This window comes from Cherax quadricarinatus, chromosome 21 (assembly GCF_038502225.1).
Source record: "Cherax quadricarinatus isolate ZL_2023a chromosome 21, ASM3850222v1, whole genome shotgun sequence".
Taxonomy (NCBI): Eukaryota; Metazoa; Arthropoda; class Malacostraca; order Decapoda; family Parastacidae; genus Cherax; species Cherax quadricarinatus.
This window is the reverse complement of record NC_091312.1, coordinates 16,628,400-16,652,290: the sequence shown is the minus strand read 5'-3', so window position 1 is coordinate 16,652,290 and position 23,891 is coordinate 16,628,400. Positions and strand designations below refer to the sequence as shown.

At 42.8% G+C, this 23,891-nt stretch overlaps 1 protein-coding gene across 2 annotated transcripts in view; it reads right to left on the bottom strand.

Annotated features, from left to right (window-relative positions):
- The window catches only part of LOC128689034 (uncharacterized), a 52,615-nt gene that overhangs the window by 1,359 nt on the left and 27,365 nt on the right, over positions 1-23,891 (bottom strand). The window contains exons 1-5 of one of the 2 annotated variants that reach the window (XM_053777097.2): positions 8,042-8,125; positions 3,227-3,344; positions 1,580-1,741; positions 1,065-1,155; positions 1-50 (exon numbers count right to left, since the gene is read on the bottom strand). The exon at positions 1-50 is cut by the window's left edge and continues 1,359 nt beyond it. In XM_053777097.2, coding sequence (XP_053633072.2) covers positions 20-50; positions 1,065-1,155; positions 1,580-1,741; positions 3,227-3,344 — 402 coding nt within the window. In that variant the 5' untranslated portion in view covers positions 8,042-8,125 and the 3' untranslated portion in view covers positions 1-19. Of the gene's footprint in view, positions 51-1,064; positions 1,156-1,579; positions 1,742-3,226; positions 3,345-8,041; positions 8,126-23,891 lie in introns of those variants that run through there. The other variant, XM_070087262.1, reaches the window with a different exon arrangement.

The following is a 23,891-nucleotide window of genomic DNA, read 5'->3' as shown; positions in this document are numbered from 1 at the left end:
GAATGAGTCTTCAACTGCTTCAGTTAGTCGCCTCTTCAGAAGTGGGTTTCCTGAGGGAGGATGAGGAGTTCAGGTCAGAGTGATTTACATCGGTGAAAAGGATTCACACAGGTGAGAAGCATTCACACAAGTTAGAAACAGTCAGACAGCTGAGAAGTGTTTGCGAAGACTAAAACCATTCGCACAGGCGAGAAATATCTGCACAGGCAAGAAGTATTTACACAAGTAAGAAACATTTCGAGACTTGAGAAGTATTCGCACTGGCAATGAGTATTTATACAGTGAGAGGCATTAAAAAAGCATTTACAGTCGAAAAACATTCTCACACATGAAAAGCCTTTGCACAAATGGCAATCATTGCAAAAGTGAGCACGTCTCCAACAGGTGAAAAAACTAACTCTATGGAAATAGAACTATAACACTTGCTACAATGTTTACTTTTTATATATGCAAATGACCCGTCTACGGTGATGAACACCATACCAATGTTCTTCAATGATAAAACATTAACGAAACAAATATGGGGAATAAAGACATGTGAGGAAAACTTGAATATGAGTAAAGGGCATTTAAAACGCTGGATAGTAGCAGCTGCGATGTGCACAAAGCACTTTGACCGTGATTCAAGACATTATAAACATCATACTTAAGATCAGCAATGGAGTATGTGGCGTCAACATAAAAGATCTCATCTCATAGAAAAGTGAGTAAATACAGATGGTTTTTTCATGGCTGGTGTCCCAGGAATACGATGACTGGGAAGCTAGGATAGCTTAAGAGAGCTGAGCTGCACATCACTAGCATGACCACAATATGACTTTGACATAAGAAACAATTCCACGACTTTGACATAAGAAATAATTCCTTTAGCGTGAAGGTAGCGGAATGCACTCGACAGACATGCAGAGAATAACGCGAAAAATGAATTACGTCAGATAACGGACGATCACAGACAGTCTAGGAGATGAAACTTAAAAATCCAGCAAACACTCAGTACCGGCCAAGTACAAACCTTAATTCAGAGCTTCAAGAACCGAGGGAAAAAGATCACCAGTGAGCCTCACCTGAGGCAGCGGTAGATATCAGGGACGTCGACGAGGAAACAGAGGATGGAGTCCCCCAGCAGGAGTGTGGCGGCCACTTCAGTGTCTTCACCTGCGGGAGGAGGGCGAAGAACGTAAGTATCCTTGACGCCAGTCACGTCACATGGGGGTGACGGAACAGTCGCAGGGGTCCCACCTTTCTCGTGTTTGGCGTGACGAATGAATGAGTGAATAAATTGATGAATAATTGCGTAAGTGTTCTGATGAGATGGAGAGTATCTGGATGAATGGATGAATGTTTAGATGAACGGTTGAATAGGTGTTGGGATGGACGTTTGTCAGGGTATCTAGATGGACATGTTAAAATGTGTTTGAATAGGTGTTTGAATGGGCTGGTGGATGCGTGAGAGTATGCATCATCCTTCCCCCAAGAAAAATCAGAGGTAAATAACCAAAAAAGGGAGAAAAAAGAAGATGCAAATTTTCCTTGCGGGCGTTGTGGTCCTGTTCCCAGAATCTCTAGGTCGAGTACTCACCTTCGGGAGTCATGACGGAGGGGAGCTCGGGTTCTGAGGGGGAGCCGGACCTCTTGCCGTAGCGGGAGCCTCCAATGAACCGGGAGGATCGGATCTTGATCTCTGGAAGACCCTGAGGCAGATTGGACCGCGCGTTCTGATTGGCATAACGAACCGACCGAACTGAGTGAGAGAGAGAAACAAGAAGAAAGTGGATAAGAATAAATGTAAAACAGAGAATGAAGAGGAAAAGAAGTGAATATCTCCACGGCCTATCATTATTTTTTTTCCTCGAGGGAGCAGTGAGGAAAATTTTTTTTTGTCTCTAAACTATGAGGGGTAATTAGGTACATTAAATAACTTGCGAGAAAGAAGGAAGAGCAGGAGGAGGAGGAGGAGGAGGAGCAGCAGCAGCAGCAGCAGGAACAGGAGAGGAAGGAGGAGCAGGAGCAGGAGTAACAGAAGGAAGAGATGTGCTACAAAAAATAGAAAGACCTGACCATGACCTGGGATCCTAGTTATATGCACCAGTTGTAGTACTGAAGTGCTAAACCCTTGTGAGCCTTAAAGCGTTATCCTCCATCCCTTTCCTTAAGCACTTCCTCTGATTGTGTGTGTGTGTGTGTGTGTGTGTGTGTGTGTGTGTGTGTGTGTGTGTGTGTGTGCGTGTGCGTGCGTGCGTGCGCGCGCTCGGGGTCAACAAAATCACTAGCAATCAGCTTAAAGGATAAGAAAAAAATTGTGGCCAACCGTGTCCTTTCAACAGGGGGTCAGCTTCTCCTATCTCCACTGTGTGATTGACACTGCTCGCCTCCTCCTCCTCCTTTCCCTCCTCCTCCTTTATCTCCTCCTCTTTCTCCTCCTCTTCCTTCTCTTTTTGCTTCACTATCCCACACAATAAATTAATCAGTGGAAGAACTGCCAAAGAGCAAAGCAACACAGTACAAATTACTTTCTTACTACCTGTATTTGGCTCTACCTTCTTTTCCCTTTTCCTGCCTGCCTCTATCCTTTTCTCCCTCCGTTTTTCCCTTCCTCCCAATCAATCCCTTCCTATTTGCTGTTTCTTTGCCGTCCCCCACTTTCCCTTGCAGTCCTCCATCCTTGCGTTCAACGGCATCTGTTGTCTACGCTTTCTCGTAGCGACACCTGTTCCCCAATACTGTCTGATGCCATATTATGCTATGTCCTGTATACTCGTGTCAGTAAGCAACATCCAATTCATCACAAGAATCCACCAGCTTACTCGTCAATATACGGCACTTAAGACATAATAGACTGTGCTAAATACCATGAAAAGGTCGGGTACAATAAGTACTCTTAAAAGAGTCCATGACTTTTCAACAATCTCTCTTTATAAATAAAGTAAGATAACAGACGTTATAAAGTCAATCCAGCAGCTAACAAAGTTAATAAAAGGCTTAATAAATTTAACAAAATACCTGAAGTTAATAACACTAACTTTAATAATGTTAATAGCAGACAATAACTGCCTTTAAGAGGAAATTCGCCAAGTTGCTCAACAGCCATTTTTGATCAGTCGGGCTGTTGGTGCCTACGTGGGAACACCAACAGCCTGACTGGCCAGGTTGTCAACTACCAATCCAGCAGGTCTGGGAGCGGGCCACGGGGGCCATGCTCCCAGCAACTATTTCCAGGCTCACTCACCAGCCATTTCCCTCGTCTCTCCTCTTTTGCCGTAGCGTTGTGAGTAGAAGCCCTGAGAGGCCACCAGTGCGAGCAGGGCAGCCAGGATCACCAGGGCGGGGCACAGGGCGCGACTCATCTGCAAAATTAGGGCATATAGGGTATTCGTTAAGTCAAAAACACATTCATTGGGCCAAATAGGGATTTCGATAGGTTATGTGGGTATCCACCAGCTCAAAGAAATGTTAGGTGTAAGGGGTATTTGGTAGGTCAAAGGGAGCACCCATTAGCCCAAATAGATCAGTTTGGTCAAAGGGGCGTGAATTAGATCAACAAGGTATACGAGCACCTCTTGTATACCCCCAGTGACAACCTTGTGACCTTCTGTAAAAGAAAACTGGCTAGGGTAACCCTGATGTTTTCTTTTTCAAGGGTAACCATGCTATTTTTTTAAACGACTTGACGAACCCGTCGTCACGCTGAAAACCAGGAGGGAAGATTAAAGTGGGAAGAGGGGAGAGAGGGAGGAGGATGAGGGAAATTGCATAGGGAAGGTACAAAAATGTTTATCCTCTCGCATCCCACAGCGCCTAGCTCTCAGCCCCTAGCCACGCCAATTTACAATTTCGTCCATAAAACACTGCGAGAAGCCATTCCTCTTCTGTGTCTCGAATGTGCTGTAGTTAAGATAATGGCCGCTTTCACCTGTGTGTGTGTGTGTGTGTGTATGTGTGTGTGTGTGTGTGTGTGTGTGTGTTTAGCTACACCGAAACAAGGAAAGAAAAATCTTTCTGTGTCAACTAAGTGTATGTCCTGGGGCCTCTGTGGGAAGTAAACAGTGATGATGGGCAGTGAAGTGTCCAACGTGTTGACAGTGAAATCAGAGATCGTGTGTGTGTGTGTGTGTGTGTGTGTGTGTGTGTGTGTGTGTGTGTGTGTGTGTGTGTGTGTGTTTAGCAAGTTTTCATGTCAGCGTGTGAAGACTTCACGAAGCTTATGCTGAAGTTAATAATGAAACGTGACTGAAAGTACAGTAACTACAGGACATTGCTAGGATGTTCTAATAAACGACTGTGAAGAGATCTCAGTGCACAAAATGTGCGAGGTAACGTAAAACTATCAGTCTGGAAGAGAATACCAGGTGCGAGGCGCCAGCCAGACAAAACACAATCCTAACAGTTAGAAAGTCAACAATACAACTTTCAGTAGACATTTCATTACAGCTCTCTTGAAGAACACAGAGTGGATAACAACAGTCTTGAAGAACACAGAGTGGATAACAACAGTCTTGAAGAACACAGAGTGGATAACAACAGTCTTGAAGAACACAGAGTGCATAACAACAGAGTCTTGAAGAACACAGAGTGGATAACAACAGTCTTGAAGAACACAGAGTGGATAACAACAGTCTTGAAGAACACAGAGTGGATAACAACAGTCTTGAAGAACACAGAGTGGATAAAAACAGTCTTGAAGAACACAGAGTGGATAACAACAGTCTTGAAGAACACAGAGTGGATAACAACAGTCTTGAAGAACACAGAGTGCATAACAACAGAGTCTTGAAGAACACAGAGTGGATAACAACAGTCTTGAAGAACACAGAGTGGATAACAACAGAGTCTTGAAGAACACAGAGTGGATAACAACAGTCTTGAAGAACACAGAGTGGATAACAACAGTCTTGAAGAACACAGAGTGGATAACAACAGTCTTGAAGAACACAGAGTGGATAACAACAGTCTTGAAGAACACAGAGTGGATAACAACAGTCTTGAAGAACACAGAGTGGATAACAACAGAGTCTTGAAGAACACAGAGTGGATAACAACAGAGTCTTGAAGAACACAGAGTGGATAACAACAGAGTCTTGAAGAACACAGAGTGGATAACAACAGTCTTGAAGAACACAGAGTGGATAACAACAGTCTTGAAGAACACAGAGTGGATAACAACAGTCTTGAAGAACACAGAGTGGATAACAACAGAGTCTTGAAGAACACAGAGTGGATAACAACAGTCTTGAAGAACACAGAGTGGATAACAACAGTCTTGAAGAACACAGAGTGGATAACAACAGAGTCTTGAAGAACACAGAGTGGATAACAACAGTCTTGAAGAACACAGAGTGGATAACAACAGTCTTGAAGAACACAGAGTGGATAACAGTCTTGAACACAGAGTGGATAACAACAGTCTTAAAGAACACACAGTGAATAACAACAGAGTCTTGAAGAACACACAGTGAATAACAACAGAGTCTTGAAGAACGCAGAGTGGATAACAACAGAGTCTTGAAGAACACAGAGTGGATAACAGTCTTGAACACAGAGTGGATAACAACAGAGTCTTGAAGAACACAGAGTGGATAACAGTCTTGAACACAGTGAATAACAACAGAGTCTTGAAGAACACACAGTGAATAACAACAGAGTCTTGAAGAACGCACAGTGAATAACAACAGAGTCTTGAAGAACACACAGTGAATAACAACAGAGTCTTGAAGAACACACAGTGAATAACAACAGAGTCTTGAAGAACACACAGTGAATAACAACAGAGTCTTGAAGAACACACAGTGAATAACAACAGAGTCTTGAAGAACACACAGTGAATAACAACAGTCTTGAAGAACACACAGTGAATAACAACAGAGTCTTGAAGAACACACAGTGAATAACAACAGAGTCTTGAAGAACACACAGTGAATAACAACAGTCTTGAAGAACACACAGTGAATAACAACAGAGTCTTGAAGGACACACAGTGAATAACAACAGAGTCTTGAAGAACACACAGTGAATAACAACAGTCTTGAAGAACACACAGTGAATAACAACAGAGTCTTGAAGAACACACAGTGAATAACAACAGAGTCTTGAAGAACACACAGTGAATAACAACAGAGTCTTGTGCAAGCTTAAGAAGTATAAGTAATGGCTATAAGACCCTACACTTTACAAATATAAGAACAATTAACGAGTACTTGCATAAGCATAGAAGCTTCACATAAACTAGGGAAAAAAAGGAATCTTGAGAAAATTCAAAGAGTTGCAACCAGACTAGTCCCTGAGATGAAAAATGCAATCTAAGCGAATGCCGAGCTTTACGTTCTGGTTTGTTAATTGGGTTAGATGGCACTGGAATAATTATAGTGAGAAAAAAGGTGTTAAAAAGAGAGGGAGCAGAATAATCATCTTACAAGCCAAGGGACACTGGTGCAACTAATGTGACATTTTATTGTGACAACGTTTCGCTCTCCAGGATCTTTATCAAGCCGTTACCTTGACAAAACTCCTGGAGAGCAAAACGTCTCCACAAAATGTCACACTAGTTGCATCTGTGTCCTTTTACCTAACATTTTGTCGGTAACTTTACCTTATTACTAATCATCCTTCAGCAGTAATGAAGTGGAACCAACAATAGAGTAAACACACACAAAGGGGCAAAGAATTCCTGTAGTGTAAGGATAGTAAACAAATTAAATGCATTAGAAAAGGACGTAGGGAAGACTAACTCAAAAGAACTCAGAGGAGCAGAGAATAAACCAAGCCAGTTAATCGAATTGTGAAGGCGTTACAGGAGACTTAAAGCTCAATCCCCGCTCACACAGTTGGGTGAGAGCACACAGATATGACTTTCGCTATGCCCGCTCATGCATTCGCATAGTCCTTTGACAAGGTTACATCTTAGGCATCCTTAAGTGAGAGACTGAGTGGTGGCAAGGCTACCAGAGAGGCATGGAAGACCAACAAAGTCGCCATCGTGAACACACTCTGGCAACATCGAAGTGAGAACAGAGGTTCCAGGAGGATGAGGTATTCGTTGCCCTGACATCGTGCCAGGAAAAATGAGAAATATGTTCAAAATGGATTCCTTTATCGGGCGAAAGAGGCTCTTCTGTCATTTTCATTGGATTTTAATTGTCAGAAAATGAGAGCTTCTCATATTCTCCCTGTAAAAAAACGTGAGAACTCGAAAATGATATACAAAATTCTGCACAGTTTCCTTCAATAAAAAATAATTTCCTGAAATTGGATCAAGTCTGTGATGTCTGAAGAAGGTGAAGAACGAGTGTTTGACTTTCTCGCCGATGGACACTAAACAAGGAAAGACATATGCACAGTCTTTACATTCTTTCAAATCCCTTAAAACCTGGACCTTTCGAAGTACCTGAAAGTTGTCAACATCTCCTTAAATCTACATAATTCAACGTAATACTGACTGGTAGAGTGCGAGGTAGTAGAGTGCGAAGGAGTTTTACAAACATAATACTCAAGTCAACCTTCAGGTATTCCTCATAAGCATCATAAAAATGTTCCAATTGTATACTTGTAAAATAAAATTTTCCCGTAAAAGCCCTATCGAAATTGCCTCAAAGTCGGCTTTTATTTTCAAGGGAGGATCAAAACCTCCTGGACCCAGCATATATGATCCTACGACCTTCCTGGACCCACCAAAACCCACGACTCTTTTAGGACCCACCAAAGCACACGACCCAAGACCTTCCTGAACCCACCAAGACCCACGACTCTTTCAGGACCCACCAAAGCACACGACCCAAGACCTTCCTGGACCCACTACATTCCAAGAACAGCTACGTCGGCCATCTCCTTGAAGAATAATCTCACTTCACTTTTTAGTATTGAAGCAGAAATCGCAATCCCATTCTTTTTCAACAGACAACACCACTTTCTTGAAGAGGAAGTGGTGTTGATGCCCTCGGATCAAACCTGATTACTAGAGGAAGTCTTTCTGAAAGTGAAAGATTCTTTAAGACATGTGTAGAACATCTTAAAAAGTATCTTTGACATCCCTGAGAGGAATACCACCTACTTTTGGTGTGTTGGAGAGGATGTGGTGGCGAGGATGGCAAGAAGACCAGGAGAGCGAGAGAGGACTCAGGAGAGTGGTCTGATGGGCCTCGCCACGCCTCAACCCTCTTTATATATCCACAGCAGGCGCGCACACACACACTGACACATGCTGACACAGGCCCACCCACCCACGCCCCCATTACCACTACTACCACCACCAACACTACCACGTGTGTCACCACCATCACTACAACCACCACTACTACCACTATCACTACCACGACTACTACCACCACCACCACCACTACTACTACCACCACTGCCACCATCACCACTGCTACCACTACCACTGCCACCTCCACCACTACCACTACCACCATCAACACAGCCATAACTATCACCACAAATAACAATAACAATAAATGAACAATAATAAATATATTAATAATAGCAACAATAATCATCAGAGTAACAATTAACACACTGGTTCATTCGTTCTTGCGTGGGAACCACTGTTGGAACCAGTGTGGTAGAATTGGAACCCGTGTTGGAACCAGTGTGTTAGTGTTGGAACCATTGTAGTAGTATCGGAACCACAGTGTTAGTGTTGGAACCAGTGCGGTAGTGTTGGAACCACTGTGGTAGTGCGGGAATCAGTGTGGTAGTGTGGGAACCAGTGTGGTAGTGTGGGAATCAGTGTGGTAGTGTTGGAAAGTGTGGTAGTGTGGGAACCAGTGTGGTAATGTTGGAACCAGTGTTGTAGTGTGGGAACCAGTGTGGTAGTGTTGGAACCAGTGTGGTAGTGTTGAAACCAGTGTGGTAGTGTTGAAACCAGTGTGGTAGTGTGGAAACCAGTGTGGTAGTGTTGGAAAGTGTGGTAATGTGGGAATCAGTGTGGTAGTATCGGAACCAATGTGTTAGTGTTGGAACCGGTGTTGCAGTGTGGGAACCAGTGTGGTAGTGTTGGAACCAGGGTGGTAGTGTGGGAACCAGTGTAGTACTGTTGGAAACAGTGTGGTAGTGTTGGAACCAGTGTGGTAGTGTTGGAACCAGTGTGTTAGCGTTGGAAACAGTGTGGTAGTGTCGGAACCAGTGTGGTAGAGTTGGAACCAGTGTGGTAGTGTTGGAACCAGTGCGGTAGTTTTGGAACCAGTGTATTAGCGTTGGAAACAGTGTGGTAGTGTCGGAACCAGTGTGGTAGAGTTGGAACCAGTGTGGTAGTGTTGGAACCAGTGCAGTAGTTTTGGAACTAGTGTATTAGCGTTGGAAACAGTGTGGTAGTGTCGGAACCAGTGTGTTAGCGTTGGAAACAGTGTGATAGTGTTGGAACCAGTGTGGTAGTGTTGGAACCAGTGTGTTAGCGTTGGAACCAGTGTGGTAGTGTCGGAACCAGTGTGTTAGCGTTGGAACCAGTGTGGTAGTGTCGGAACCAGTGTGTTAGCGTTGGAACCAGTGTGGTAGTGTCGGAACCAGAGTCGTAGTATTGAAACCAGTGTGATAGTGTTAAAGCCAGTGTGATAGTGTTAGAACCAGTGTGGTAGTGTTGGAGCCAGTGTTGGAACCAGTGTGTTAGTGATGGAACCAGTGCTGGTGCAAGTGTGGGAACCAGTGTGGAAGCGTGGGAACCAGTGTAGTAGCGTGGGAACCAATGTGGTAGTGTGGGAACTGATGTGGTAGTGTGGCAACAAGTGTAGTTGCGTGGAAACCAGTGTGGTAGGTTGGGAACCACCGATATGGTAGCGTGGGAAGTATTGTAATACCTTGGAAACCGGCGTGGTAGCGTGGGAACCAGTGCAGTAGCGTGGGAACTATTGTAATACCGTGGGAATCAGTGTAGTTGTGTGGGAACTATTGAAATACTGGGGGAACCAGTGTGGTACTGTGGGAACTATTGTAATACCGTGCTAACCAGTATGGTAGTGTGGAAATTAGTGTGGTAGTGTGGAAATTAGTGTGGTAGTGTGGAAATTAGTGTGGTAGTGTGGGAACCAGTGTGGTAGTTTGGGAACCAGTGTGGTAGTTTGGGAACCAGTGTGGTAGTTTGGGAACCAGTGTGGTAGTTTGGGAACCAGTGTAGTTGTTTGGGAACCAGTGTCGCAGTTTGGGAACCAGTGTGGTGGTTTGGGAACGATTGTGGTAGCGTGTGAACCATTATGGTAATGTGGGAACCAGTGTAGTAGTGTAGGAACCAATGTGGTAGTTTGGGAACCAATGTGGTAGTGTGGGAACCGATGTAGTAGTGTGGGAACCATTGTGGTAGTATGGAAACCAATGTGGTAGTGTGGGATCCAGTGTAGTAGAGTGGAAACCAATGTGGTAGTGTGGAAACCAATGTGGTAGTGTGGGAACCAATGTGGTAGTGTGGGAACCAGTGTAGTAGAGTGAAAATCAATGTGGTAGTGTGGAAACCAATGTGGTAGTGTGGGAACCAATGTGGTAGTGTGGGAACCAGTGTGGTAGTGTGGGAACCGGTGTAGTAGTGTGGGAACCAATGTGGTAGTATGGAAACCAATGTGGTAGTGTGGGAACCAGTGTAGAAGAGTGGAAACCAATGTGGTAGTGTGGGAACCAGTGTAGTAGTGTAGGAACCAGTGTGGTAGTTTGGGAACCAATGTGGTAGTGTAGGAACCAGTGTGGTAGTTTGGGAACCAATGTGGTAGTATGGAAACCAGTGTAGTAGAGTGGAAATCAATGTGGTAGTGTGGGAACCAATGTGGTAGTGTGGGAACCAGTGTAGTAGAGTGGAAACCAATGTGGTAGTGTGGAAACCAGTGTAGTAGTGTGGGAACCAGTGTAGTAGTGTGGGAACCAATGTGGTAGTGTGGGAACCAGTGTAGTAGTGTGGGAACCAGTTTGGTAGTGTGGGAACCAATGTGGTAGTGTGGGAACCAGTGTAGAGGTGTAGAAGCCAGTGTGGTAGTGTGGGAACCAGTGTAGAGGTGTAGAAGCCAGTGTGGTAGTGTGGGAAGCAGTGTAGAGGTGTAGAAGCCAGTGTGGTAGTGTGGGAACCAGTGTAGTAGTGTGGGAACCAGTGTAATAGTGTGGGAACCAATGTGGTAGTGTGGGAACCAGTGTAGTAGTGTGGGAATCATTGTAGTAGTGTGGGAACCAGTGTAATAGTGAGGGAACTAGTGTGGTAGTGTAGGAACCAGTGTAGTAGTGTGGAAACCAATGTGGTAGTTTGGGAACCAGTGTGGTAGTGTAGGAACCAGTGTAGTAGTGTGGAAACCAATGTGGTAGTGTGGAAACCAATGTGGTAGTGTGGGAACCAGTGTAGTAGTGTGGGAACCAGTGTAGTAGTGTGGGAACCAGTGTAGTAGTGTGGGAACCAGTGTAGTAGAGTGAAAATCAATGTGGTAGTGTGGAAACCAATGTGGTAGTGTGGGAACCAATGTGGTAGTGTGGGAACCAGTGTGGTAGTGTGGGAACCGGTGTAGTAGTGTGGGAACCAATGTGGTAGTATGGAAACCAATGTGGTAGTGTGGGAACCAGTGTGGTAGTGTGGGAAGCAGTGTAGAGGTGTAGAAGCCAGTGTGGTAGTGTGGGAACCAGTGTAGTAGTGTAGGAACCTGTGTGGTAGTTTGGGAACCAATGTGGTAGTGTGGGAACCAATGTGGTAGTGTGGGAACCAGTGTGGTAGTGTGGGAACCGGTGTAGTAGTGTGGGAGCCAATGTGGTAGTATGGAAACCAATGTGGTAGTGTGGGAACCAGTGTAGTAGAGTGGAAACCAATGTGGTAGTGTGGAAACCAGTGTAGTAGTGTAGTGTGTAGTGTGGAAACCAGTGGGAACCAGTGTGGTAGTGTAGTAGTGTGTGGGAAGCAGTGTAGAGGTGTAGAAGCCAGTGTGGTAGTGTGGGAAATAGTGTATTAGTGTGTGAACCAGGGTGGTACCGTGGGAAGCAGTGTAGTACTATGGGAACCAGTGCAATAATGTGAGAACCAACGGAGCCAGTACAATTCGTGTAGCACGGTAGCGTCACAGGCACCGTGTATCACGGTAGCGTCACAGGCACCGTATAGCACTATAGCGTTACAGGCACCGTGTAGCACGGTAGCGTCACAAGCACCGTGTAGCACGTTAGCGTCACAAGCACAGTGCATCACAGTAGCGTCACAGGCACCGTGTAGCACGGTAGCGTCACAGGCACCGTGTATCACGGTAGCGCCACAGGCACCGTATAGCACTATAGCGTCACAGGCACCGTGTATCACGGTAGCGTCACAGGCACCGTATAGCACTATAGCGTTACAGGCACCGTGTAGCACGGTAGTGTCACAGGCACCGTATAGCACTATAGCGTCACAGGCACCGTGTATCACGGTAGCGTCACAGGCACCGTATAGCACTATAGCGTTACAGGCACCGTGTAGCACGGTAGCGTCACAAGCACCGTGTAGCACGTTAGCGTCACAAGCACAGTGCATCACAGTAGCGTCACAGGCACCGTGCGTCACCGTAGAGTCACAGGCACCGTGTATCACGGTAGCGTCGCAGGCACCGTGTGGCGTGAGAGTATTACGTTACAGACTCAACTGTAATAAGGGGTTGATGCTGCCCGAGGCTCAGTGGAAATGAGTATCATATTCACCGAATTTTGTAAACAATTCTAATAATGAAACGATAATTACTATATCACACACACACACACACACACACACACACACACACACACACACACACACAGCAGCCCCACATAGAATCAGGGAATACTTATCAAGAAGTAAACGAGTTAATGTCCGGGAGGAAGTGTCGGAATGGGCGAGTGTAACGAGTGGGGTTCCATAAGGGCCACCACTTAGATCGGTTCTGTTTCTTGTGTATGTAAACTACATCACAAGAATTCGAGTCAGAGGTGTCCTCCTCTTCAAATGTGAAACTAAAGAGAATAGATACAGAAGTAGACCAGGAAAGACTATAAATTCATTAGGACAAGCGGCAGGATTCGTGTGACAAGTGGATATCAAAAATCATCCCCAGGAATGCAAAATTATGAAAATCGGGGAAGGGTAGAGACGACTGAAAACAGGGTACAGCTCTGGGGACGAATGTTGTTAACCTCACTCAAAGAGGACCTTGGGGTGAGCACAGTCCCCAGCATTTCACCAGAGGCTCACATTAACCAAATAACCGCTGCAGCAAATGTAAAACTGACAAATTTAAGGGTAGCTTTCAGGAGCCTTAATAAGGAATTATTCACGACCCAGCACATGGTGCGTCAGACCCGCTTTGGAATATGCAGCGCCATTATGAAACCAACATATGATAAAACCTCCAAAGAAGCTGGAAAAATGTGCAAAGACGTGCAACGAAACTCTCAGAGCTGAGTGGTATAAGCTATGAGTAGAAGCTGGAGGAGGTAAACCTGACGACACTAGAGGACTGAAGAAGCAGAGGTCATATGATTACGACATACAAAATATTGAGAGGAATTGACATGGTGGACACGGAGGCTGCTGGAGAGGGAAGTCTCAGGTACACAAGGGCACAATTGAAAGTTAAAAACACAGATGAGTTACATGGATGTTAGGAAATACTTCATCTACCTTAGAGTGGTCAGGAAGTGGAATGACCTAGAGGGAGAAGTTATAGAGGGTGGGATCCATACATAGCTTTAAGAATATGTATGACTGAGCTCACGCAACCAGGAGAGAAAGAAGCAAGTAGTGGAGAGGCGGGGCCAGGAACGGAGAATCGACCCCGGCAACTACAATTAGGTGAGCGCACCACACACACACACACACATACACATACGCATACACATACACACACACACACATACAGTACGGTGCACATACGGTGCAAAAGTGCACAGATGTAGTCTGACAGGAACGGCAAGTATTGGTACTTCTACATGTGTAACAGTGGTAACAGGGGTAACAGTGGTAAAAGTGAAGAGCATGTGAGTATTGACAGTATCCAGAATAATACGGTGATCAGGTGACAAATTATAGCTAAACTAAGTAATTAGACAAATATACATGAAACTAAGATTTGTTTACACGCGGATCAGTGACGGCTGAAAATTACTTCAAAATTATTTTTATGGTTTTCATGAGAATCATATTTGTTATATGGCGTGAGAGTTGTGAGAACAGTCATTGTACATCAACAATGAAAACGAGAAAAACTCATTATTTTGTTGCATTCCGATAAGTGGATCTTGAAATTAACATAAATGATAACTGCTGCAATATTCCCACTAGGATACCAAATGTTGTGACAGAAGAAACAAAGGAAGGGGAAGGAGTTTCCCCGATAATCAGAAACCAGCGGAGTTTTGTGGATATGAAAGGAATAAACAGAGGTGTGTCAGACAGATAAAGAGTAGATAAAATCATAACTGGAAAACCCAAGGTATTAGCAGCAGTGATTTATAAATCCACCTTTGAACAGCAGGGCACCAAGACAGAAATTAAGAGATAGTTACAAAGCTATGGTTGACACAGTGGTAAAAGCAGCACAAAGAGTCCATATAATCAATGCAAGGCTACTACTCACCGAAAATTTTAGCCGCAATGAAATTGAAAAGGGAGAATAAGGATGTATATATGAAACTGGAAACATGGAAGTCTAAGATGACTGTAGTTACTATTTCAAACTTTGTCAGTATATCAGAGAGAGAACATAGCGAAGAGAGGATGAACCAGTAAGACTACCTGATATTCACTGTAAACACAGTTGATGTTGGCAAAATAGACTATGAGAGACCTCTGGGTGCTAGCGACCACACTACTGAGATTCGAAAACCTGGTGGAGGAATAGCTTGAGAAAAGAATAATAGCAGGTAGGGAAGGGAAGAACTAGATATCAGAAGAGACCGTGTTGGGGTGAGAGAACCGCTGATCTTAAGAAGGTCCAGGAATTAGTACTAAGAAGGGACAATGGTAATATCAGAGGGAACTCGTGGTTCACGTCAAGTTGCAAGGAGGAAAAACTAAAAGTTGTCTGGAAAAGTATAGAAAGCAAAGCACAGAAACCAAAAAGATAAAAGAGCCAGAGAGTATACACTGTGAGTATAGGCTGTGAGATGATACAAGAAAAGAAGTCAATTTATAAGAAAAGCGACAGTAAACGACTAGATAACGAAACTAAAAGAGGAGGATAGCTTGCCAGGAAATCTGCAAGAAGCTGAACAAACGATTCAATGAGGTTTTCTTGGAAGCAACGCAACAGGTGTTCGACACTATACACACGACAGGAAAAAGGGTGGAGAAGAGGTAGAGAAACTTCTGAGTGAGCTGTATACCTCAAAGGCAATGCAAGCTGACAATGTGTCTCCATGGACTCTTAGAGTGAACTGGTGCACTATGCACACGCTAACTAAACTCATGTAGCCATTTAATCCAAGGAAATTATCAAACGAGTGGAAGACAAGACGTTTAATCCCATTTTTAGGAGAGAATGGCAGACAAAAAAAAAGTCAGCATCATTGCTATGAATATTTTATAAGGTAAGAGAGGTTATTAGAAGAATGATGCGGCTCTTACGGAAAAATGAACCCAAGAACAACAAAAAACATGGGCATAGAAACTGGTAATCATAAACCTGCTTGAGATTAATCTCAAGCAACTGAAGTGAGACAATTACAGTGAGGCAGAGGTGTAATGAGCATTACTGGACAGCAAGAAGACATTTTATACCGAACCATACATGAGAAACTGACCGTAAGCTTTACTAGTGAGGGATAATAAGAATTGTACTATAATACGTCAAAGAATACGTAAAGGAAATGAGACAGATTATCAGGAAAGACAAGTCGGAATGGCATGCATAACAAGGGCCCTTAGCGCATCATTTTTGATTATAATAATAACAGGGGTCCACAAGGATTGGTACTATTACCAGTTCTGGTGTATGTGAACGACATGCAGGAAGAAAGGGAGTCATGTGTATCCCCATTGGTAGAAGACTTCAAATTAATGAGAAGAATAAAATAAATCATGACAATTAAAGACTCAAATATGTAAGATCATAATAAACTAACGAGAGAAAAAGAATAACCTGGAGCTGAGCACAGAATAGCGACACAGACAGCAAATCTCACTCAAGACAGACTTGCGGCTGAGCTCAGAACCAGGAACGTCGAGCAAGTCGCTAGTATCGCGCATTAACCAAATAACCTTGGCAGTGAATACACGTTTGGGGAATATAAAATCGGCTTTCAGAAATCGTAACACAGATTTGTTCAAGATCCAATACGTGATATGTGTCAAGCTCATCTTTGTGAAGGCAATATCAGCCTCGAACCCACACGACTGGTAAAGTATGTCAAAAACATAAGAAAAAAAGTGCAAAGCTTTGCAACGAGACTAGTTCCAGGGGTGAGATGACTGAACTGTGAGGCAAGACTTAGGGAACTGAACTTAACACCATTTAAAGGATAGAAAGAGCTGGCCAGACTTGATAACGACGTGTATAAATACTTAATAAACTTACTGGGTGAATAGGAATATATTTTTCGAGAGGAGAGAAAGGTAACGGATAATATAACAATAATAAATAATAATAGCAATAATAATAATAATAATAATAATAATAATAATAATAATAATAATATTATTATTATTATTATTATTATTATTATTATTATTAATTTAATTGTAATTATTATTATTATTAGTATTTTCATTAATTTATTAATAATCATCATAAAACGAATAAACATAGTGATTTAAATTTTGTGAAGGAGCGCCACCTGACGTCAAGTATCAGTACGAACATCGACAACAATAAAAAATATATACATATATTGTAATATAAGTAATTTTTATCTACGAGATAATTGTGTATATCGATTTATAAAGAATTTTTCTGCCGAGGATAATTCTATATCGAGACTCAAAATAAAAATACATTTTCCATTACGAAAAGAACTCTGGGGATAATTTTGTTTTATTACCCGAGATATATACACTATGATGAATATATATATATATATATATATATATATATATATATATATATATATATATATATATATATATATATATATATATATATCGTGCCTAATAGGTAAAACTGGTCAATTAGGAAGAACTCATTTAAAATTGAGTCTTTTCATTAATATTATTGTAAAAATTTATAATTTTGCATCAAAAGAATCTTAGAAAACTTACCTAACCTTATTATAACAAGCGTAATTTATTTTAGCCTAATCCAACTAAATATATTTTAGATATCTTTACAATAATTTAATACTAAACAAACACAGTGAAATATATTTTTTTTCGTTAGGTTCAGAATGATTTTTGCGAAATTATTGCATACACAAATTTTACCTTGTCTTATTAGGCAAGATAAAAGTTGCTATTTAAGCCAAGATCGCAAGTTTTACATATGAGGCACGACATACACACACACACACACACACACACACACACACACACACAGAAACAAGGGGTCACAATTGGAAGCTGAAGACTTAGACGAGTCAGATGGACGTTAGGAAGTATTTCTTCAATCATAGAGTCGTCAGGAAGTGGAATAACCTAACATGTGAAGTAGTGGAGGCAGGAACCATACATAGCTTTAAGACGAGGTATGACAAAGTTCTGGAAGCAGAGAGAGAGAGAGAGAGAGAGAGAGAGAGAGAGAGAGAGAGAACCTTGTAGCGATCAGTGAAGAGGCGGGGGCCAGGAGCTGAGTCTCGACCCCTGCAACCACAATTATGTGAGTACAATTAGGTGATTACACACACACACACACACATATTATGTAGTATATATATATATATATATATATATATATATATATATATATATCTATATATATATATATATATATATATATATATATATATATATATATATATATATATATATATATATATATATATGTAAGGTTGAGGGACTGATTACCTCATCTTCTGTACATAATTCTACTGTCTTCAAGTTATGTCCTAGAATTTGTATTGATAAAGCCACTGGATGGCGAAACGTCTACAATAAAGATACCCAGATGTTGCACATGTGTCTTAATTTCATCATATATATATCTATATATATATATATATATATATATATATATATATATATATATATATATATATATATATATATATATATATTCATCATAGTGTATATATCTCGGGTGATAAAACAAAATTGTCCCCAGAGTTCTTTTCGTAATGGAAAATGTATTTTCATTTTAATGTCTCAATATAGGATTAACCTCGGCAGAAAAAATCTGTATAAATCTATATACACAATTATCTCGCAGATAAAAATTATTTATATTACAATATAATATATATTCATGTAAGGTGCAATTCCACCTGGACGCTGTTGGCTGCCATCAGATTTGCATAGTTGGGCTGGCTACCTTATTGCTGGGCATCCGGCTGTTGTAAGGCATTTGATTTTCCTTGGATTTTCGTGCAACAGGATATTTCCCAAATTAGTCTGCTGATGCAATACTACAGATACACCTGTGATCAGCACGTATAGAGGCGGCAAGACAAAGTACAAGACAGATATGAATGGCTTGCGGGTCGAGGTGTGTGCATAAAGAGGAATTGAAGACAATCGTCAGTCAGACAATCCCCTGCATGATGTGCTCTCACTGCCAGGAGGAGAGCTCTGTCCTTTCCTAACACTCAAGCACTTGCTTGAGAGTGTTACTGGGCCATTCTTGTACGATTCTTTGTAGTTGTTGAGGAAACTGGTTTTTTGTCGAGTAGCCTTTTAGAGTATTCTTGAACCTGGTTCCATTTATGAACGTTAGGTGGTGAACCCAACATTGTCAGTAAAGTTTCCTGGGCACCACATATACAGACAGTAATGCAGAATGCTATCTGTGATGCCTTGTGGACACTTGTGCCTCTTAGTCCGACTGGAAGTGTAGCTTGGTCCTACTGCCCGTCTTCTAGAGTGAGGGTTGAGTACTTTTGTGAGTATCAACTTTGGGAAACTAGTATTCATGTAATTTAAGGTTATCACGTGAGGGGTCTACATCTTATAATGTATGTTAGCCCGGGTAGACTTAAGCACTTTGTGAGAAAAATCAAGGCATCATCAGCATCCAGCTTACCTATTCGCTGTTCCAGCCATTTTGTCCTCGAGAATACCATCAACAGCATTAGTGTGTGAAGATGCTCCTAGCAGGATGCAGTTAGTGAGGGCAATGGATGACGTACCTGGTAGTACGGATTTCACTTCATCGATTACTTGGTGATTGACTCTGACTGACTGACTTTTTTGGGTTATCCTAGGTACTCTACACATATGCTGCTATGTATTAAAATCTATGTAGCTGTATTTGTGTATACCTGAATAAACTTACTTGCGCAATTGGATGGATTAAGGACGCGTTCCATGGCTTGTCCTCGTGTCATCGCCTAAGCAAGACCAGGTAGAAGGGTGTCCTTTGTGTGCCAGTGTGCCATCATCCAGGAACCAGAGGTTTAGCTCACTGGTTAATCTGACAATAATTTCCCTGACCGCTATGAAGAAGAGAAACGAAACGAGAGGATCCCCTTGCTGGACACCCTGCGAAGAAGTAATTTCACGCTTCCCAAACAGGAGCATCGTCTCTTTGCTGTGTCCAGCTGTGTCCAAGTTGTACAGAGAAATTAATTATAAATAACTGTACAACAGTTTTTTTCTAGAAGTATAAAGCGGAGAGTAAAGCTACAGGAGCGTCTGGTGTCACGGCTGAGTACTAGGCTGCGCTCACCACCATGCTTCTAACATGTTGATTGTTCCAGCTTGTTTACTGCCTCTTGTGTTTTGTTTCCTAAGACGCCGGATGTTTGTTTCTGGTGGTGGCGGCAACACCGCCGTCACTGTCACTGTCACTATCATCACTGCCACAACCATCGCCACAACCATCACCATAACCATCACCACAACCATCGCCACAACCATCACCACAACCATCACCACAACCATCACCACAACCATCACCACAACCATCACCACAACCATCACTACAACCATCACCACAACATCACCACAACCATCGCCACAACCATCACCACAACCATCACCACAACCATCACCACAACCATCACCACAACCATCACCACAACCACCACCACAACCATCACCACAACTATCACCACAACCATCACCACAACCACCATCATCGCTACAAACATTGCCACCAACACTATTATCTACTTTATTTATAACATCTACCTGGCCACCTGGCCTCTCTCACCTTTATATAATGTGTCCCTCCCTAGTTCTTCCCTTTCACCTACTCTCCCTCTCCCTTCTTTCTCTTCTCACTTTTTTCTCCCTCTCCCTCATCTTCCCTCCTCCCAGGCGATAATGAGAGTGAGGCAGGGAAGAATGATCACCAATACTGAGTTGCCTCACGTAGTGTATAGGTAATTAAAACAGACTCCCTCCTTCCTTCCTTCCTTCCTTCCCTTCCCTTCCCTTCCCTTCTCTACTTTCCTCCCTCCCCTCCCACCTCCAGGTGTTTTGTTATGTAATTTTTAATCATTTGGCAGTTGTCTGGCAGATATTTGGAACGGGTTGTGTGGTTTATGGTCCTTTGTTAAATTTTTACTTGGCGGCGCTAACACCAGGCAGACACACACACATATAGATACACACACACGCACATACACACACACACACACACACACACACACACATATAGATACACACACACGCACATACACACACACACACACACACACACACACACATATAGAAACACACACACACACACACACACACACACACACATATATAGACACACACACACACACACACACACACACACACACACACACACACACACACACACACACACATATAGACACACACACATATAGACACACACACATATATAGACACACAGACACACACACACACACACACACACATATATATATATATAGACACACACACACGCATATATATATATATATATATATATATATATATATATATATATATATATATATATATATATATATATATATATATATATATATAGACACACACACACACACACACACACACATAAACACATAAACACACACACACACACACACACACACACAAACACACACACACACACACCTCATCTTCATCAATTTGTCTCATATAAAAAAAAAATCTTAGGAATCTTTCACTCTAATCACCTTTCTCCTTACCCACCAGGGTTTTCCCTTCCCTGTTCCAAAAAAAACTCAAACGGACACAGCCAGCCTGCCCCCCCCCCTCTCTCTCTCTCTTTCCCGAGTCTGAGAAACTGAAACCCATTACCACAGTCTTTTCCACGATCCTACCACTGGAGCATCCATTGTCTTCTGCACCTCTATCTCTGGGCACCCTCACCTTCCTCCTAGCACCCTCACCCTCTTCAGTGCCCTTACGGGGCCACTCAGACTTTGGCACTGACGCAATGAGTCGCCGGAGGTGACGTCACACAGGTGGAAAAGTTGCTGCTGGGATGGATTCACTCAGGTTGATTGATTGACAGATGAAGCCTCTTCCACGAGGATACAAGAGATGCTCTTGTCTCAGGGTAATCGTTACTACTGGTAATGCTGTCTCATGGTAGTCGTTACCACAGGTAATGTCTCATGGTAGACGTTGGTAATAGTAGGTTTCACGGTAGTGGTTGGTAATAGTAGGTTTCACGGTAGTGGTTGGTAATAGTAGGTTTCACGGTAGTGGTTGGTAATAGTAGGTTTCACGGTAGTGGTTGGTAATAGTAGGTTTCACGGTAGTCGTTACTAGTGATGTTTTCTAAGGGTAGTGGTTAACACAAGCAATGTTGTCCGAGGGTCATCATAACAAGCAGCCATAATGAACCTTCGCGTAAACGATATGTTTTAATTATCATTGACCAAGCATTTATCATATACACCGACGGGTGGATGTCCCTCAGTGTATCTACACTGAAAGCTTACTTTAATCCTCCTTTTATGGATTAGACTAAGCCTCAATATAACGTATTCCTCCATTTTGACTGGAGACGGAATACGTTATATAGAGTCTTAAATGATCGTCGTGTAGTCGATAAACTTTAATCCTTAGTTAACCAATCAACTCACTTACAAACACGTTCCTAGTATTGCTTGCCCTGCATACATGCTGACGTTCCTGGTATTGCTTGCCCTGCATGCATGCTGACGTTCCTGGTATTGCTTGCCCTGCATGCATATTCACGTTCCTGGTATTGCTTGCCCTGCATGCATACTCACGTTCCTGGTATTGCTTGCCCTGCATGCATGCTGACGTTCCTGTTATTGCTTGTCCTGCATGCATGCTGACGTTCCTGGTATTGCTTGTCCTGCATGCATGCTGACGTTCCTGGCATTGGTTGCCCTGCATGCATATTCACGTTCCTGGTATTGCTTGCCCTGCATGCATATTCACGTTCCTGGTATTGCTTGCCCTGCATGCATGCTGACGTTCCTGTTATTGCTTGTCCTGCATGCATGCTGACGTTCCTGGTATTGCTTGTTCTGCATGCATGCTGACGTTCCTGGCATTGGTTGCCCTGCATGCATATTCACGTTCCTGGTATTGGTTGCCTTGCGTGCATATTCACGTTTCTGGTATTGCTTGCCCTGCATGCATATTCACGTTCCTGGTATTGGTTGCCCTGCATGCATATTCACGTTCCTGTTATTGCTTGCCCTGCATGCATATTCACGTTCTTGGTATTGGTTGCCCTGCATGCATATTCACGTTCCTGGTATTGCTTGCCCTGCATGCATATTCACGTTCTTGTTATTGCTTGCCCTGCATGCATATTCACGTTCCTGTTATTGCTTGCCCTGCATGCATATTCACGTTCCTGGTATTGGTTGCCCTGCATGCATATTCACGTTCCTGGTATTGCTTGCCCTGCATGCACATTCACGTTCCTGGTATTGCTTGCCCTGCATGCATACTGACGTTCCTGGTATTGCTTGCCCTGCATGCATATTCACGTTCCTGTTATTGCTTGCCCTGCATGCATATTCACGTTCCTGTTATTGCTTGCCCTGCATGCATATTCACTTTCCTGTTATTGCTTGCCCTGCATGCATACTGACGTTCCTGGATCATGAAGGCACTGAGACTCGACGATGTCTCTTCTACATGTTTCTGGCATGGGTTCCACTACACGGGGCGATGCTGCTGGCATTCTACGGTCGGTCCTTCTAAAGCAGTGACTCTTAATCTATTTTGGGTGGCGTTCCCTGTCGCAGTTGGTCTTCATCTCCACGTCCTCCTTCCCCCCTTCCTTCACATAAAATTTTAAGTGTAAAAATTAAAAAAAATCCTCTACATTTATATAGGAAAACTTTGAAATTACTTTCATTCTTGACTTTATTACTTTTAAGAATTCAAGAGCTTGTTTAAGAAACAATTCGCCAAATACACAACATAGTCTTTATTTTCACTCTGGGTTCTCACCTTCCCTGGAAATTACTCACGCCCCTCTAGGTAGGGAGCGATTCTCCCCCTTCCCCTCGGTTAAGAGCCACTGTTCCAAAGTTTGCGTAGATTTCTTCAAAGCAAATTTTAGCAGCTTCTGGGTACACGCTAGGTATTTAGGTTAGGTTAAGTTAGGTTAGGTTAAGTAGAATGTCGTATGTAAAGAATATTTAGCAAATTACAGTAAAATATAACATTCCAGTGTCACAATAACGTATATGATGTTCTTAGCCGTAGTGATGTGCTGAAGATGAGGATGATCCACGTCCTACCTGCTGTGTCTCGGTCTAGTGTGGTATATTGAAGTCTGGTGACGTCTAGTGGGGCACAGTGAAGTCTAGTGAGATCTACTAAGGTCTGCTTAGATCTAGTGTGGGATAGGAAGGTCTGGTGAAGTCTAGTGACGTTTACTTAGGTCTAGTGTGGCATAGGAATGTCTAGTGCGATCTACCAAGGTCTATTGTGGTATAGCAAG